The following is a 19939-nucleotide window of genomic DNA, read 5'->3' on the forward strand; positions in this document are numbered from 1 at the left end:
GAATTAATATTGTTAAAATGGCCATACTGACCAAAGCAATCTACAGATTGAACACAATCCCTATCAAAGCAGCAATGGCATTTTTCACTGAACCTGAGCAAATAATCCTAAACTTTGTATGGAACTACAAAAGACCACAAGCAGCAAAGAAGTCTTGAGAAAGAACTAAGCTAGAGATATCACACTTCCTGATTTCAAGCAATTCTACAAAGCTACAATTCTACAAAACAGTATGGTACTGGCAAAAAAATAAACACATAGAATAACGGAACAAACTAGACAGCCCAGAAATAAACCCACGTTTATATGGTGAATTAACATATGACAAAGGAGGCAAGAATATACCTATCAATGGAGAAAAGAATCTCTTCAGTAAATGGTGCTGGAAAAACTGGACAGCTACATGCAAAAGAATGAAACTGTACTACTTACCTTCCACCATACACAAAAATAAAGTCAAAATTAATTAAAGGCCTAAATGTAAGTTTTACTGAAAAAGATAACATAGGTAGTAAATTATTGTACTTGGCCTCTCCATTTTTTTTCTCTACGTGTCTCTCCAGGCACGGGAAACAAAACCAAAAATAAGTAAGTGGGATTACATCACACTAAAACCTTCCGCACAGCAAAGGAAGCTATCAACAAAACAAAAATGCAACCTTCTGAATAGGAGACTGCATTTGCAAATGATATATCTGACAAGGGGTTAATATCCAAAACATATAAAGAACTACACAACTCAACATCAAAAAGGCAAATAATGAAATAACAAACAAACAAAAAATTGAAACAGACACATAAACAGAGAACTGATGGATACCACAGGGAGACAGGTGGGGGTATGGGCAAAATAGGTGAAGGGGCAAAGAGGGACAAACTTTCAATTATAAAACAATCAAGTCATACGGATTAAAGTACAGCATAGGTAATATAGTTAAAAATATTGTAATATCCTTGTATGGTGAAAGATGGTAACTACACTTACTGTGGTGAGCATTTTGTAATGTATATAACTGCTGAGTAAATATGTTCTATATCTGGAACCAATATTATATTGTACATCAGCTATACTTCAATTAAAAAAATAAAAAGGAAAATAACTCTTTACTCAAGAATATATAAAGTTTGAATAAATGAAGACAAATGACATTCCCTTATCAAACAATAAAAGAAGATGCAAGTGTACTAAAATGTCAATTACTCCTGAATACATCTATATAATCCAAAATCACAGTGTAATTTTTAATAGAACTTGACAAGCTTAGTATAAAATCCATCAAAAAGAAAAGATACAGAATAACAAAATTTACAAGATAAACTAAGGGAGACTAACTCCATCAGATATCAATACATCCACAAAGCTATTTTCCAGTCTCAGGTATATACAAATAAATCAATGGAACAAATAAAAGAGCCTAAAAACAGATCTATGTTTATATAACAATAAATGGCATTTCAAACCAGCCTACTTAATAAATGCTTTTGAGATAACTGGTTTTCCATTTGGGAAAACAAAAGATAAATTCCTATAGCTCATAACATATACAAAGTAAATCCCAGATGGACTCAAGTTAAATACAGAAGAAGATACACTATTAAAGTATTAAAATACATAGAAAAATATTTTTGTAACACTGTGATGTAGAAAGCCTACTAAGACAGACACAAATCTAGAGGACAAAAGACCAATAGACTTAAATTTAAAAATTTGTAAATTTTGTAATGGAAATACAATGCACCAAAATCAAAACTAAAAGCCAAGTGACATACCAGAAGAAAATATACCCAAGATATATAATAAAGATTTAAAGATGTTCCTACAAATCCTAAGAAAAAGGCAGTTAATAAAGAAATAAATATGCAAAGAATACAGATAGGCAAATCAGTGGAGACTTAACAGCTAATAAACAATACGAAACAGTGCTCAATTTTACTATCAGGAGGTATCAGTAATGCAAGTTAAAGGGAGCTATGGTTTTGCCTGTTGCAAACAAAACAAAATGGAATAAAGGAACCTACAACTGGTAAAAGTTATGAGAAACGCTCTCAAAAATATAAGTGGTAATGTCATTTTGGCAATAAATTTGACCATTTTATATCAAAATTTAAAATACTCTCTTACTTGCTAGTTCCTCTTCCATGTATTTATCATGGAAAAATGACACATGCACCATTAGTTATGTACAAAAATGTTTAGTTCACATGGTTTATAGTAGTGAAATATTAGAAACAGCCTCAAGAAAAGTGAGAAAAAAGAAAATAAAAGTAATAGTAATAGTAATAATAATAATAATAATATGCAGCAGTTTTAAAAAGATTAGGCAGATCTTTATATGCTGACCTGGAAAGATCTCTAAAATATATTATTAAATAAACAAACAAGTTACAGAACAATATATACAGTATGCTCTCATTTGTATAAAAATAAAACCTATGTATATAAACGTATGTAACTTCATAAAAAAAAGTGTGTAATACAAAAGTGGTCACTTCTAAAGTGGAATTTGATGGGGGTGGAGTGGAGATATTACAGAAGTATTTTCACCTTCTGTTCTATATAAACTTGTTTGCTTTACTTGCATACTTAGAAAATAGGATTAAAACTAAAAGAAAAATTAAAAAGCCAGCAAATGAGTAATTTAAAAATCATGGTATTACTTAAATTTGGCCTTTATTTTGACCATAATTTGAAGGTCAAATTACACTATTAATAAAGTACTTCAACAGGTTTCGACCTATCTAACATTATGGAATAAAAATAATTTCTGTAAGAAAACACGGCCAAACTGCTCAAGTCCTCTCTGTTTTGACAGGGATAATATAATGACCCTATACATTGATTCCTGGTGAATTACAGTCATTCAATTCAATATAGCATATAACTGTACATTATCATACTGTACTTCAAAGTATCAATCTCTTTAGAACACAGCTCTAATAAAAGCAGCATGCTTTATAGAACCACCTTCAGGATAAATAAATGCACTGAAAAAAACCTTTTAAATTAAAATCAAAAGAGACATTTAAAGTTTGGGTATTCTTCATTACGGGAAAGAATCTTCCACTTCGAGACTATTATATATCAGAGAAGCTCCATCTGTTGTGTAATTATCTCTGATAAACGGCCTGATGCTTCAAGCTTCATTAAAGAAAAGGGAAGAGGAAGACACATACCAGAGAAGTGTAAATAAATTCCCCCACCATATTTCACTTAAAACCAGCCCAGCAGGAAGTCATAAAGTATTTTTTAATAGGTAATATTTTCTACATGTTCTAGTAGAATAAGCCAGCCTGTCTGCCCAATATTTGATCTTCTGAAATAGACATAGTCTGAAAAAGGGGAAACTAGTTTCATTTGGGAATTATTAGGAATTTAATTGGTAAAAACAAACCAAAAGTTTAGCCACTTGGTGGCAGTGATATTAATTTTTCGGGGCTTTTCAGACAAAAATGAAGACTAGTAGACAGTGAAGACCAATGCATGTTTAAAAGACCCAATGGCAGTCTGGCAAGGGTGTTTATTAAAATGTGCCACCATTTTATTTCATTTTTTTAAATGCCTGGGGGAGCTAGGGTATCACAAGAGCCAGTTTCCAAGGAAACAAGGGAAATTTCTTTCTTCAACCAAATTAATTTAACTACAGATAAAGAATGTTCTCAAATTTCTACTTTGGGTATCACTGCCATATTAAAGAAAATTCAGTCAGCACTTGGAAATGAATTATTAAAAATCCTCACCAACAAACATTCTGATTAGTATGGTTCTCACTTTTTCCTGTATATTTTCTTTTGGCCACAGCAAAAGCACCTCTCTTGGGTAGATGCAGTAGAAAGAACAGGGGGAAAAAAACCCAGCATTATGGATGAAAAAGGCCCTGAGCTAAGTTCTAGCCTTGTCATGTGATTCAAGGCAGGTTACCCTGCAAACCTTTTCCTCATCTGTAGAATAGGAAGGAGAATGTATGCTCTATGTGACACACTTGTTAAGACAATCCCAGGAAAATAGTATTTGTAATAGTGCTCTGTGGAACGGGTAGGTGAACTTCTGTGAAGGATCACTGGGTCTCCTGTAGCAACTACCCAAGTCCGCTGTTGTAGTGCAGACAATACATAAATGAACGAGTGTGGCTCTCCTCCAACAGAACTTTATTTATGAACATTGAAACTTGAATTTCATGTAATTTTCACATCACAAAATATTCTTTAGATTTTTTTCAATAATTTGAAATCATTCTTAGGTTATAGGCCATACAAGCAGGTAATGGGCCCTATTTGGCCTATGGACTGTAGTTTGCCAATTCCTCTTGTAAACTATAGTCTTATATATGTGTTGGTTGCTGTTTATTTCTTTGTATGTGCCTCTCAGAGCTTAGAGAGTGTTCTGCATGAGGTGAGGGGAGGGGCCCTCTCTAACTGCTAGATTACAAAGTCAGACTATTTGAAAACACACCCATTTCTTGCCATTACTCTTCCCTAGTAGCAGGTAGCAGAGTTCTCTTCTCCTCCTGCCTAGGAAAAAACAGACCATCTAACTCTCCTTCAGCAGTGGGACTGGGAAACAAACAAACCCAAAACCTAGGTAGGCATGCACATTGAAAGGCTCCCAAATATGACATCAGTGAGGATGATGGGAATAACAAGAAAGCTAATTTACAGGAGATATTTTAAAAAAGGACATTTTCATCTTTTAGGCATCATTTGGTAGATTCCAACTCAAGGTGACCAATCTGCCCATCATTTGAAAATAACAACTGGTTCCAGTGTTCTATCTACAACCTGACATTATCTTTTCTTGCTTCAAAGACTGGGTGAAGAAACATTAAATACAAATCACACTTTATCTCCTCTGTGAAAAAACTGATAATTGGGAGAACAGTAAATAGGTAATAGCAAAAGCAAAAAGAAATGTTACTTTGTTCCTTTTTAAGTGTTTGTGCAACACAGCTTCCTCTGTACACAGCCTTCACACTGTAAATCACTGTAGAGAAAGGCAGCTATGGTGTGGTGCCAGAGAGCCAGGCTGCTCTATGCTTTTAGGCAATATACTACATCATCCTGTGCTTCCATTTCCACATCTGTTAAACAGATATGGTAACAGCACCCACCTTACAGGGTAACTATGAAGATGAAGTAAGTTAATACAGATAAAGTATTCAGAACAATGCTGGTACTTAATGAGTACTCTAGCGTTAGCTATTGTATTACAGCATTTAAATGCTTGTGACAAGTTCTTTGATCACAATTTCAATTTTGTTTACACTGTTTTATGAAAATGTTTCTACTGGCTAAAGTTCCATAGACTCTTCTGCAAATATACATAAGATGGGAGAGGAAGGAATATGTGTGTTCAGATAGAGAAATACTACTTGGACCTTTTGGATATCTATTTGACCTTCAGTCAGGCATTTTGAGAAATTTTTTTGGCTAAAAATCTGTCCTGTTTCTCTGCTTTACAATACTCTTGTCAAAAGTTTAAATCTATCTGCAGTCTTTTCAAAACAGCATTAATGTACCCAGACTCTCACCACCTTTCTGTTCATATATTCATTTAACAATGAGAAGTAGAAAGCAAATGTAAGCAATATGCATTCTCTTGATTATTAGGAAGTAAAAATTTTTTCACAGTCCCCAAAGAAGACATAGCACTTCCAGTTCCACACAATAATAATGATCTATAGCTCACAGACTCCAAGAAGGGATTAGCGGTTACCAGAGGTGGGGGGGGAGAAGGGGATTGTGGGGTATCATGATTAGTGCACATGGTGTGTGTGGGGTCATGGGGAAGACAGTGTAGCTCAGAGAAGACAAACGGACTCTGCAGCATCTTACTACACTGATGGACAGTGACTGCAATGGGGTATGGGGGGCCTCGATAATAATAAGGGTGAATATAATAACCACACTGTTTTTATACCTTAATAAAAAAAGACAATGGCTCTATAACTACTATATAGTTCACAAATTATGTAGTATTTGGAATCTCAAAACCACTTCTCAAGAGCTCCACACCCTACCTCCATGCCTCTTTAGGTTAAGATAAGGACCAACAGATGAAATCCTGGTCCTTTGACGATACTAAAAGTTCAATATAAGTAAACCCCTGCTGCCTCTTCCTCCATCTTTCTTCTTCTAGGTAGATCACAGCTGAAAAAATTTGCAACTGTCAATGCATAAGGCTGTCTAATCTCACCTGGGTCTTCACACCTACTTATCAATCACTTTAATGATCTCATGTTGACTTATAATACATCTGACCTAACAGCTTCTTCCTTGGCTTTGTCATGCCTATATTCCCCATCACCAACCAGGCACAATCTCATTCTAGCATAGTGATTTAGGAAAACCCACCTGAGAAAGCTTTTGCAAATGACATGCTTATTACCACCACTGCTTCTGCAGCTGCCTCCCTTTCCCCACAAATTCTTATGTTATCTGTTTAGGAGAACAAACCAGAATCTCAGGTAGAGGCACATGTATTTGAAAAGGTTACCTCCTTGTGGTAAAGACCTAATCTCATTTATTTCTGTACCAAGCACTTAACCTAGTGCCTAGTGAACAGTAGGCTCTCAGCAAAGACTGCTAAATGAATATACAAACCACTGAAATAGTTTATTAAATAGTTTATTTAGGTAATCATCTCATGATCACCAAACACAAATGTCTCTTCTCAGTTTAAGGTCTCTACAGCAACATTTTCATAATGTTGATGCAGTATGCTATAGTGCTTAAAAGCACAGACTCTGAAGCTAGCTAGATTAGTGGGCAGTAATGTGAGCTGCACTGTGAAGCAGGAGCTCTGTACCTTTGGGCAAAAGTTAATGAACCTCTCTCTGTTTCAGCTTCCTCATCTGTAAAAATGGGTATAATAAAAGCACCTCCCTCACAGGGTATTGTGAAAATTAAATGTCAGTACATGTAAAGAGTTTAGAAGAGTGCTTGGAATATAGCAAACACTTCATAAATATCAGCTAACATTTTCATTAGGACAGAAGCCCAAACCATAAGTTGAAATTTGTCCCTTGGTTTTTGTGACCTTGCCCACTGTCATTCTTCTCTCTAACTTCTTCAGTTGTCTCTTCCGTTTTGGTTTTACTGAGGATTCTATACTCAGTGCTTTTCTTTGCTCTCACCCTTGGCAATCTCATTTAACCCCTAAGGCTTCACCTACCACCTCCATGTGGGTAAAGCCAATCCTGAATTCTCTCTCCTGAGCTCCAATTCAAACTGCCCATTTGAATACTGAAGTCACCACCGTATCTCAGATTAGCAAATCTCTCCACTTCCCCAGGTCTGTGAAAACCCAAGGATTATAAAAATGAGCCCCACAAGAATTAGAAAATGAGATTAGCTTCAGAGAGTTTAACTTGAAGATGAACACACAATGGTTTAAAGCAGTGATGTCACCAGAAGGGGTGAGGAAATGGATATGAAACTAGTAGAACTAGGCATCTTTAATCTCATTGAACGTATATATCAAAAGAAAAAACATGGGGAGTTAGATTCAAGATGGCAGCATGAGAGGTGAGACAGAGAACTCCTCCCAAAATTACATACAGTACGAAAATAAAGTTAATACAACTTATCCTAAAACAGCAACAGGAAAGAAGGTTGCACCAGACTGCATACACCTGGAGAACAGAGTGGACCCCATGGAACAGGGTAACATACCAAAGCCTTGATCCAGTGGGACCCGAGCCCTCCCTCAACCTCAGCTCACAGGCAGAAGGAAGAGAAACACAGCGGGGAGGGGGTAGAGGCCTGAGACTGCTGAACACCCAGTCCTGGAGATCTGCATTGGAGCACAAACCTACATTGTGTGGTGTGCTGGAGGTTGGTAGGGCTGGGGAGCTGGGACAGGCAGAGTGCTTGAGAGACTGAGATTCCAGCCATTGTGGAGGATGGGGATACACATCCGGCCACTCTGGGACAAAGGAAAGGCGGGCAGTCTGAGAGGCTTCCTAGCAGCGAGACAGCTGCTGAAGGGGCAGGGTTTGCATGGAGCATGCTGTGGGGAGAAGGACAGGTGGACAAGGTTGTCTGAGCAGCTCTGCCGAGCAGGTTGGGAACTTTGAGGAGCTTCAGGTGCTCCATCCCCCTTGCTGGCTACTCAGCTCCAAGGACCACCACTATGACACGCAGCCTGCTTAACCTTCCTCTTGGCCTGCTGGAACCACCTTGCAAACCGGCAGTCACTGTACTGGCGTCGGGCCACCCAGAGTTAGGCCCCGCCTATAACAGCTAGAGATGCAAAGCACAGAGGCTTAAGCCTGTGTGCTCGGCCCACTGGCCCTGACTCTGGAGACATGCACTGCAGCTGGGAAGCAGGAAATAGCTCTTTCCTCACCCCAGGCACCAGCTCCACTTCTCTGCGACCGCCAACCTCACACTCCAGGGGCTGAGCAGCTCCAAATAATAGGACTCCTGGCCACTAGACAGTGCCACATAGATAATAAGTCAAAGGAACCTGGTTCAGACCAAGATCTCACAAATCTGAGAAAAAGGGCCAAATGGAACTGAACTCATCAATCTTCCTCAAAGAGTTTCAAAATAAAAACCATAAACATGCTCATGTAGGTACAAAAAAATATTCAAGAACACAGACACGAATTTAAGATGGAGATTCAGTAATTAAGAAATCTCATATCTGAAATTAAACATACAATGGAAGGATTTAAAAGCAGATTAGATGTAATAGAAGAGACGGTAAATGGGATAGAAATTAGAGAAGAGGAATACAAAGAAGCTGAGGCACAGAGAGAAAAAAGGATCTCTAAGAATGAAAGAATATTGAGAGAACTATGTGACCAATACAAAGGGAACAATATTCGCATTATAGGGGTAACAGAAGAAGAAGAGAGAGAAAAAGGGATAGAAACTGTCATTGAGGAGGTAATTGCTGAAAAATTCCCCCATCTGGGGAAGGAGATAGTCTCATAGGCCATGGAGGTGCACAGATCTCTCAACACAAAGGAACCAAGGAAGACAACATCAAGACATATAATTATTAAAATGGCAAAGATGAAGGATAAAGACAGACGTTTAAAAGCAGCTCAAGAGAGAAAAAAGATCACATACAAAGGAAAATCGATCAGGCTATCATCGGATTTCTCAACAGAAATATTACAGACCAGAAGGGAGTAGCATGATATATTTAATGCAAAGAAAAAGAAAGTCCTCGAACCAAGAACACTCTTCCCGGAAAGATTATCATTTAAATTTGAAAGAGGGATTAAACAATTTTCAGATTAGCAAAAGCTGAGAGAATTTACCTCCGACAAACCACCTCTCTGGTGAATTTTGGAGGGACTGCTATAGATGGAAGTACTCCTAAGGCTAAATAGCTGTCACCAGGGTAAATAAAACCACAGCAAAGTAGAACAATTAATTACTAAGCAGATGCAAAATCAAATCAACAACCCCCAAAGTCAATCAAGGGATAGACAGAGTACAGAATATGATACCTAACATGTAAAGAATGGAAGAGGAAGAAAAAGGAGGGGGAAAAAAGAACCTTTAGGTTGTGTTTGTAATACTATACTGAGTAAAATTAAATGATTAGATAGTAACAGAATTACCCTTCAACCTTTGGTAACCAGGAATCTAAAGCCTGGAATGGCAATAAGTACATACCTATCGATAATCACCATAAACGTAAATGGTTTGAATGCACTAATCAAAACACATGGATAAAAAAACAAGACCCATCTATATGCTGCCTACAAGAGACTCACTTAAAACACAAAGACATAAACAGACTGAAAGTGAAGGGATGGAAAAAGATACTTCATATAAGTAATAGGTAGAAAAAAGCAGGAGCTACAGTACTTGTATCAGATAAATTAGATTTCAAGACAAAGACAGTAACAAGAGACAAGGAAGGACATTACACAATGATAAAGGGGTCAGTCCAAAAAGACGATATAACTATTATAAATACCTATGCACCCAAAAAAGGAGCACCCAAATATGTGCAACAAATACTAACAGAATTAAACAGGGAAATAGAATGCAATGCACTCATTTTAGGAGACCTCAACACACCACTTACCCCAAAGGACAGATCAACCAGACAGAAAGTAAGTAAAGACACAAAGGCACTAAACAGCACATTAGAACAGATGGACCTAATGGACATCTACAGACCACTCCCCATCCAATAGCAACAGGATACATATTTTTCTCAAGTGCATATGGAACATTTTCAAGAATAGATTATATACTAGGCCACAAAAAGAGCCTCAGTAAGTACAAACAGACTGAAATTGTACCAACCAGATCTCAGATCACAAGGGTATGAAACTAGAAAAAAATTACACAAAGAAAACGAAAAAGCCCCCAAACAAAAGGAGGCTTAATAACATGCTCCTAAATAAACAATGGATCAATGACCAAATAAAAGCAGAGATCAAGTAATATATAGAGACAAATGACAACAATAATTCAACACCACAAAATCTGGTATGCAGCGAAGGCCGTGCTAAGAGGGACATATATAGCAATACAGGCCTAACTCAGGAAAGAAGAAAAATTCCAAGTGAACAGTCTAAACTCATAAGTAACGAAACTAGAAAAGGAAGAACAAATAAGGCCCAAACACAGCAGAAGGAGCGACATAATAAAGACTAGAGCAGAAATAAATAAAATTGAGAAGAATAAAACAATAGAAAGAATCAATGAAAGCAGGAGTTGGTTCTTAGAGAAAATAAACAAAATAGATAAACCCCTAGCGAGACTTATCAAGAAAAAAAGAGAGTCTACACACATAAACAGAATCAGATATGAGAAAGGAAAAATCACTACGGACCCCACAGAAATAAAAAGAATTATGAGAGTAAACTATGAAAAAGTATGTGGTAACAAACTGGATAACCTAGAAGATATGGGCAACTTTCTACAAAAATACAACCTTCCAAGGCTGACCCAGGAAGAAACAGAAAATCTGAATAGACCAATTACCAGCAAGGAAATTGAATGGATAAAGAAAAAAATACCTAAGAACAAAACTCCTGTACCAGAGTTTCACTGCTGAATTTTATCAAACATTCAGTGAAGACTTAATACCCATCCTCCTTAAAGTTTTCCAAAAAGTAGAAGAGGAGGGAATATTCCCAAACTCATTCTACAAGGCCAACATCATACTAATACCAAAACCAGGCAAAGACACCACACACACAAAAATTACAGAACAATATCCCTGATAAACACAGATGCAAAAATACTCAACAAAATATTAGAGCAAACCAAATTCAAAAATACATCAAAAAGATCATCCATCACAATCAAGTGGGATTCATCAAAGGGGTGCAAGGATGGTACAACATTAAAAAATCCACCAACATCACCCTCCACATCAACAAAAAAAGGAAGACAAAAACTATATGAACACCTCCATAGATGCTGAAAAAGCATTCAACAAAATTCAACATCCATTCCTGATAAAAACTCTCAACAAAATGGGTATAGAGCACAAGTACCTCAACATAATAAAGGCCATATATGACAAACCCACAGCCAACATTATACTTAACAGTGAGAAACTGAAAGCTTTTCCTTTAAGATTGGGAACAAGACAAAGATACCCACTCTCACCACTTTTATTCAACATAGTTCTGGACGTACTAGCCACAGCAATCAGACAACACAAGGAAATAAAAGGCATCCAGATTGGCAAGGAAGAAGTTAAACTTTCCCTGTTTGCAGATGACATGATATTGTACATAAAAAACCCTAAAGAATCTACTCCAAAACCACTAGGTCTAATATCTGAATTCAGCAAAGTCACAGGATACAAAATTAATACACAGAAATCTGTTGCATTCCTATACACTAACAATGAGCTAGCAGAAAGAGAAATCAGGAAAACAATTCCATTCACAATTGCATAAAAAAGAATAAAACACCTAGAAATAAACCTAACCAAGGATGTGAAAGACCTATGCTCTGAAAACTACAAGATACTCATGAGAGAAATTAAAGATACCAATAAATGGAAACACATCCCATGCTAATGGATAGGAAGAATTAATACTGTCAAAACGGCCATCCTGCCTAAAGCAATCTACAGATTCAATGCAATCCCTATCAAAATACCAACAGCATTCTTCAACAAACTAGAGCAAATCGTTCTGAAATTCATATGGAACCACAACAGACCCTGAATAGCCAAAGCAATCCTGAGAAGGAAGAATAAAGCAGGGAGAATTATGCTCCCTGACTTCAAGCTCTACAACAAAGCCACAGTAATCAAGACAATTTGGTACTGGCACAAGAACAGACCCATAGACCAATGGAACAGACTAGAGAGCCCAGATATAAACCCAACCATACATGGTCAATTAATATATGATAAAGGAGCCATGGACGTACAATGGGGAAATCATAGTTTCTTCAACAGCTGGTGTTGGCAAAACTGGACAGCTATATATAAGAGAATGAAACTGGATTATTGTCTAACCCCATACAGTAAAGTAAACTCAAAATAGATCAAAGACCTGAATGTAAGTCATGAAACCATAAAACTCTTAGAAGAAAATATCTTTTGAATATAAACATGAGCAACTTTTTCCTGAATGCACCTCCTCGGGCAACAGAAACAAAAGCAAAAATGAACAAATGGGACTACATCATACTAAAAAGCTTCTGTACAGCAAAGGACACTATCAGCAGAACAAAAAGGCATCCTAAAGTATCGGAGAATATATTTGTAAATGATATATCTTGCAAGGTGTTAACATACAATATATATCAAGAATTCATACACCTCAACACCCAAAAAGCCAATAACCCTATTAAAAAATGGGCAAGGGATATGAACAGACACTTCTCCAAAGAAGAAATTCAGATGGCCAACAGACACATGAAAAGATGCTCCACATTGCTAATCATCAGAGAAATGCAAATTAAAACTACAATGAGATATCACCTTACACCAGTTAGGATGGCCACCATCCAAAAGACAAACAACAAATGTCGGCGAGGATGTGGAGAAAGGGGAACCCTCTTTACACTGCTGGAGGGAATGTAAAATAGTTCAACTATTGTGGAAAGCAATATGGAGGTTCCTCAAAAAACTAAAAATAGAAGTATCATTTGACCGAGGAATTCCACTCCTAGGAATTTACCCTAAGAATGCAGCCCAGTTTCAAAAAGACATATGCACCCCTATGTTTATCACAGCACTATTTACAATAGCCAAGATATGGAAGCAACCTAAGTGTCCATCAGTAGATGAATGGATAAAGAAGATGTGGTACATATACACAATGGTATATTATTCAGCCATAAGAAGAAAACAGATCCTACCATTTGCAACAATGTGGATGGAGCTAGAGGGTATTATGCTCAGTGAAATAAGCCAGGGGGAGAAAGACAAGTATCAAATGATTTCACTCATCTGTGGAGTATTAAGAACAAAGCAAAAAATGAAGGAACAAAACAGCAGCAGACTCACAGAACCCAATAATGTACCAACAGTTACCAAAGGGAAAAGGACTGGGGAGCCTGGGTGGGAAGGGAGGGATAAGGGGTAAAAAGGGGTATTACTATTAGCACACATAATGTGTGGGTAGAGGGCATGGGGAGAGTAATATAACACAGAGAAGACAAGTAGTGATTCGACAGCATCTTACTACGCTGATGGACTGACTATAATGGGGTATGTGGTAGGGACTTGATAATGGGGGAAGTCTAGTAACCATAGTGGTGCTCATGTAATTGTACATTAATGATACCAAAAAAAGAAATACATAGGCAAACCTATGTTTATTGCAGTGCTATTAACAATAGCCAAGGTATGGAAGCAACCTAAGTGTCCATCAGTAGATGAATGAATAAAGAAGATGTGATAGATATACACAATGGAATACTATTTAGCCATAAGAAGAAAACAAATCCTACAATTTGCAACAACATGGATGGAGCTAGAGGGTATTATGCTCAGTGAAATAAGCCAGGCAGAGAACGAAAAGTATCAAATGATTTCACTCATCTGTGGAGTATAAGAACAAAGAAAAAAACTGAAGGAACAAAACAGTAGCAGACTCACAAAACCCAAGAATGGACTAACAGTTACCAAAGGGAAAGGGACTGGGGGATTGAGGGAGCAGGGGCAGGTGCGAAGGGAGGGAGAAGGGGAATAAGGGGCATTATGATTAGCACACATAATGTACTGGGGGGTCCAGGGAAGGCAGAGAGGACAAGTAGTGATTCTATAGCATCTTACTATGTAGGTGGACAGTGACTGTAATGGGGTATGTGGTGGGGACTTGATAATGGGGGGAATCTAGTAATCACAATGTTGCTCATGTGATTGGATATTAATGATACCAAATAAAAAAAGAAAGAAAAAACCTGGCTGTCTACAGTGGCCTAGAGTGGCATGTTTTAGAAACATAGGAAGTGTATCTGCGGGACTCCAGTGCTCAGGACAGGTCTAAGACCAGAAAGAGGGGAAACAGTATGAAAATGGTATCCTGTACTAAGCCAAGACCTTCCCGATGTGTCCTAAGAGTGCACTTGACAATCAGCCTGACTCATTTAAAAAATTACTTTCTTTAATTCATTTGTTCTGAGTCCATACTTTTGCATTTGCTATTTAAGTCCTTGTTATGGATCAACTTCCCATAAATCTGCCTCCAGAGAAAAATGTTTTAGTCATATGGATATATTTTTATTTCCAATCCCTGTTACAAGGATTTTTGAAATAATAATGATAAATAACATATTATTACATATTATATATTATTATACAGTAATTAACAGTGAATTAGTAAGAGTAACTTGGTTATGATTTTGGTTTCCAACATACCTTGTAGAGAGATAAGTGCTGATCTTGTCAACATGAATACCTCTGTTCTCTGTGACAGTTGTATTTTACATTGTGAATTAACAGATTAAAAGCATTGATTCTGAAGCCAAATGATTGAATTTGAATACTGATTTGTTATCTACTAGTTTGTGACCACAGGCAAATACTTGATTTGTTTTATTTGTGCCAGTTTCCTTATTTATAGAATGGAGATAATGATAGTATCTATCTTACTGGGTTGTCATGAGGAATAAAATATAAAATAAGCAAAACATACATAAAAATATCTTGCACATAGATGCTCAATAAATGGTCGCTATTGTTACCTCAGTCTCATGTGTATTTTGGCTGCTCAAATTGGTTTGTTGTGACCTGATCCTGATCTGAGTGATCTTCACAGACCCAATCAGATGTGGTTCCATCAGATGAGACTGTTACCAGCTGCAATCTTACCCTTAGACAGGGAGTTCTAAAGGCCATAATGAGCTTAAGAAAAAATTTTATTCAAAATTGGGTACAAATGAATGGTATGTATTTTTCTGAGACAAGGGGGCCACAATTTTCATCTGTTCCTCAATAACTACATGACCCTGAATATATTTTTTTTCAAACAAAATCTATTGTCTTAACATTACCACTACCATTTTCTTTTCTCCTCCTAAATGACTTCCACACCTCCCCCTTAGCATCTATATTCAATAAATTACAATATTTAAAAAATTACCTCTCTTCAATGTTATACTACTATAACCCTTCCTGTTTTCAATATTGCCAGGTTACTTCTTCTAAAGAACCGTACTCAAAAACATGACTAACATCCAAATATCCTGGCTGAGCATTCAGGCCTCTATGACTTGGCCATAATCTAAGTTTCAAGCCCGGTCCTTCATAAACAGCCCTAAAGGAGTCACTTGCCATTGCAGAACTCCACAGCTTATTCTACTCTGTCTGAAATGTCTTTTCACCACTTTGTGTCTATTTGCAACACTTTCTCTAGTAAACCAACACCATTCTTCAACAGTCACTGTCTTTTATACATAAGGACCGTTAAAATGGCTGCATACAACCATATATTTTGGTTTCTCAGCCTTGGCATTACTGATGTGTCAGACTGGCTAATTCTTTGTTGTGGAGGGCTGTCCTATGCAGTGTAAGGTATTTAGCAGCACTGGGTAGGGGTAAGGGAACAAAATCACTCCAAGTTGAGAACCACTAAGATACTATAATAGATTTGATTTCCCCTGCTAAATAGTAAATTCTTTGAGCACAGGGACTGTGGCCTTTTTTACTTTTATATTCTTAATCTTACCTAGTACAGTAGTTTATGATGGGTTTAGATAAATATCTGTTCTCTGCTAATCTTCCCAAAGTTAGCAGACACAATATTCTAAACTACCATATTCCAAATATTTCCAGACATTCATTAAATTTGAAACACCAAATTTCAACTGTTAAGTAAAGGTTTTAAAAGGCAAAAACTACTGCATCATTAAATTCCTGTAATTTTAAAGACATATTATTATTATTTTTATTAAGGTATCATTGAAATACACTCTTATGAAGGTTTCACAAGAAAAACAAACACATTATCAATTATTATTGTACCCTAAAGGAGATGATTATAGCATTATAAAGATTAAGTCTGTATCTTTCATATCACTGCATGATAATAGTATTCTATCACTGGGAACTTACAGAAGAGTAACAGAAACAATTTTCTCTTCCCTTCAAATACTCTGTGTTCTATGACTATATAGTAGTATTTCTGTTAATTGCCTAGAAACATTCAAGGCTCATTCAAGTGACAGAGGTAAGGTTTCAATCCAAGATTCCTAAATCAGGAGTAAGTTCCTTAGATCAGTGGTTCTCAACAGTTTCTGCACATCAGAATTCTCTGCGGAGTTAAAAAAAAAAAAAGAACCGATAGATCCCTGGACCGACCTCTAGACCAAATTAAATTAGACTTCAGGAAATGGTGTTAAAGATAAACGTTGTTTTAAAAAATCCCCAAAGGAGTCTATTTTGCAACCAGGGCTGAGAACCACTTCACTAGACTGGTTCAAAACCTCATGTACCTTGGCAGTTAACATAAAAGTCTGTCTTTTAAAAAAAAACTTCACATTCTATCAAACTCCTGAAACTTATTACCTAACTTGCTGACTTGGGCCAACATGTCAACACTTAATCTTGAATTCAAAGAGCTGCAATCTTTTTTCTGGGACAAGGCACTACCAAAAAGCTCATGGTATGATTTTTGGGCTCCTTTCTCTATCACTTCACAGGATCTGGGCACTTACATTCCTCTTTACTTGGTGAAGTTACATTCAGTTCTGTCGGAAGCGGCTGCTGGCTGGGACTAAGAGTTGGCGTGGTTATTGAGGTATTGTTGTCACTGGTGGTCTCTTCAGAAAACAAATCTGATTGGCTGTTACTTGTACTTGGAGCAGAATCATCATCAGGTTGTTTCTTTTGAAAATCTGAAGAGAAAGAGAAAACCAGTTTAATTAAACAGTTGACTATCTCCTGGGGTATTAGAAAACAATGAAAGTATAAAAATTAAATGTCACAGCAGCAATAATAAAGACTAATTTAGGTGATTAAAAAACGTAAGTAAAATATTGGTCAAAAGCTAAGACTGGTGGAGGGTAACTGGTGTTAAAGCTCTCCACGGTCCTTGTGTTGTTTGGAAAAATAGCAGACATAGTGATTTTAACCTAAGACTTTGCAAAGTCAAATCCAAGTAAAATTTTAAGGGTAATCAGAAAGAAAAGAGTAATGAAGAACAGTTTTCAAACCAACAGAGGATAGGTAAGAGAAAAAAACAGAGAAAAAGAGCAGGGGGTAAATAGAAAACACATAATAAGATGGTAGAAATAAGTATAGGTATATCAGTAATAGTAATAAATGTAAACAGATTAACTTAGCAGTTAAAAGAAAATTCAGAATGAATAAATGAAGTCTTGTTTTATGCAGTTTACAAGAGACATACTAAAGACATTAAACATGAGGATAAATAAAACTTTAAAGTATGTTTTTTAAAATACCAGCAAAATACACAATTAAAAAGCCAGTAATAGCTATAGGACTATCAGAAAACACAGACTTTACTGCAAAAACATTATCAGAGATAAAAAAAGATCATTATATAATAGTTTAAAAAAAATCTAAACCCATATGTACCTAATAACAAAGCCTGAATGAAAATATGTAAAGCAAAAATGATTGTATTTATAGGAAACTGACAAAATTTATTATCATAATGAGGAATATGCCTGTCTTGGACAAATAATCAGTAAAATTAGAGAAGTTAATAAGCATACATGGACTCATGTACCCAACAAGTAGATAATGAATTATTTTCAAACATATGTGGAGTATTTATGTAATTGACTAAAACCTGGCTAAACCTTGACTACACATTAGACTATAAAACAAAAATTTCAACAGATGCCAAAGAATTTGTAAGGTACAGATATTATTAGTTGACAAATAAGCTAAAAATTGGTAACAAAAAATTGTGTATTTGAAATTTTAAAAATAGACTTTAAACTCTTAGGTCAAATAAAAAATTAGAAAATACTCATAATTAAGTAGTTTAATTACTACTCATCAATATCCAATAAAGATGCATATACATTACCTATACTCCAGTCATTTCATTCCTAGGTATATGACCAAGAGAAACTCAATACACATGTACAAGATATTAATTATATTAATTAATTATAGTAAAGTCAGAAACCTAAAGGTGCACAAATAATTAGAGCAAATTATGTTAATTATAGTAAAGTCAGAAACCTAAAGGTCCATAATATATTCAAATAATGAAATAATGTACACAGTGAAAACACAGTAAGTATTGAACATAATCAATATGGATGAATTTCAAAATCATAAGGTTGAACAAAAAAAGCAAGTTAATGAATAACATAGTAAGATTGTACTTAAATAAACCTTAAGAACAGGCAAAACTGAAATAATACATTGTCTAGGAATACATGTTTAAAACATTAAAAAATATTAACACAATTCAAAAGAGTGGCTACCTCTTAGGTTGAAGGAGGGGGATATGAAAGGTATGAAGAAATATTCAAAACTATAGGTACTGTCCAATAACACGGAATAGAGTAAAACTGTATATTCATTCATATAACGGAATGCTCTAAGGCAGCTAAAATAATGAAAAAAGCTGTAAGAGTAACAGAAAAATCTCAAAAGCAATGTTGAAAGAAAAGCAAGCTACAGAAGGATATACGCAGTATAATAGTATTTATATAAAATTTTTAAATATGCAAAAATGCATTTATTGTTTGTAGATAACAATTAAAATATAAAATCAATGTGTGGAAATGATACACCAAATTAGGGGATGGGGGGCTAGGGGTCTTCAATTACATCTGTAACTTTTTTTTTTTTTAAAGCTGGTGGTGAGTATAGGATTGTTAAAATTATATGTAGTTTCATTATATATGAATGAATGTTTCATTTTAAAAATCTGATGCTAGTCTATAATATAGACACTATACTTTATCATATTAATTCAGAGAAGGAAAAGATCCTGACAATTCAACATTGCCATACCTTTTAAACCACAGAGAAGCTTCTGCTATTGTGCTCTATAACCTCATCAGAATCACTGTTTTGATATAATCTGAACATAAGAATGGCTAACATTTAGGCTGCACTTAGTATGTGCTATGCACTGTACTACACATTTTATGTATGTAACTTATGTACTTTAATCCTCAGTACAACCCTAGCAAGGCAGGTATATCTAACATCACTTTATTGATGAAGAAACCAAGGCTGAGAATTGAACAGCTAGTAAGTACAGGATCAGGATTTTTAAAAAGGTCTATCTGATACCAAAACCCATGGTCTTCAATCACAATCACACGATGCCAGAATGGCCAGCACTGGACGCCCAAGGAAAAGGCCTCCATGTCAAACCCCCCACCCATTTATAGCACCAATGGTGAGTGTAATGGGTTTAGCCAAAGAATCATTACTGCTGAAATGACTAGTAATCTAAAGCTGCTACTGTTTCTTGTCTGTGTATTTATTTCTCCTAGCCACTTTCTTATTCTTCGGTGTTTTGACATGTTAAAATGGTTTATTATTACAGTGTTATTT

At 36.0% G+C, this 19939-nt stretch overlaps 1 protein-coding gene across 1 annotated transcript in view; it reads right to left on the reverse strand.

Annotated features, from left to right (window-relative positions):
* ZFAND3 (zinc finger AN1-type containing 3) overlaps positions 1-19939 on the reverse strand; it is a 428063-nt gene that overhangs the window by 88733 nt on the left and 319391 nt on the right. Inside the window, exon 4 of the mRNA XM_036907135.2 lies at positions 17104-17283. Coding sequence (XP_036763030.1) covers positions 17104-17283 — 180 coding nt within the window. The remainder of the gene's footprint in view (positions 1-17103; positions 17284-19939) is intronic.

This window comes from Manis pentadactyla, chromosome 16 (assembly GCF_030020395.1).
Source record: "Manis pentadactyla isolate mManPen7 chromosome 16, mManPen7.hap1, whole genome shotgun sequence".
Lineage (NCBI taxonomy): Eukaryota > Metazoa > Chordata > Mammalia > Pholidota > Manidae > Manis > Manis pentadactyla.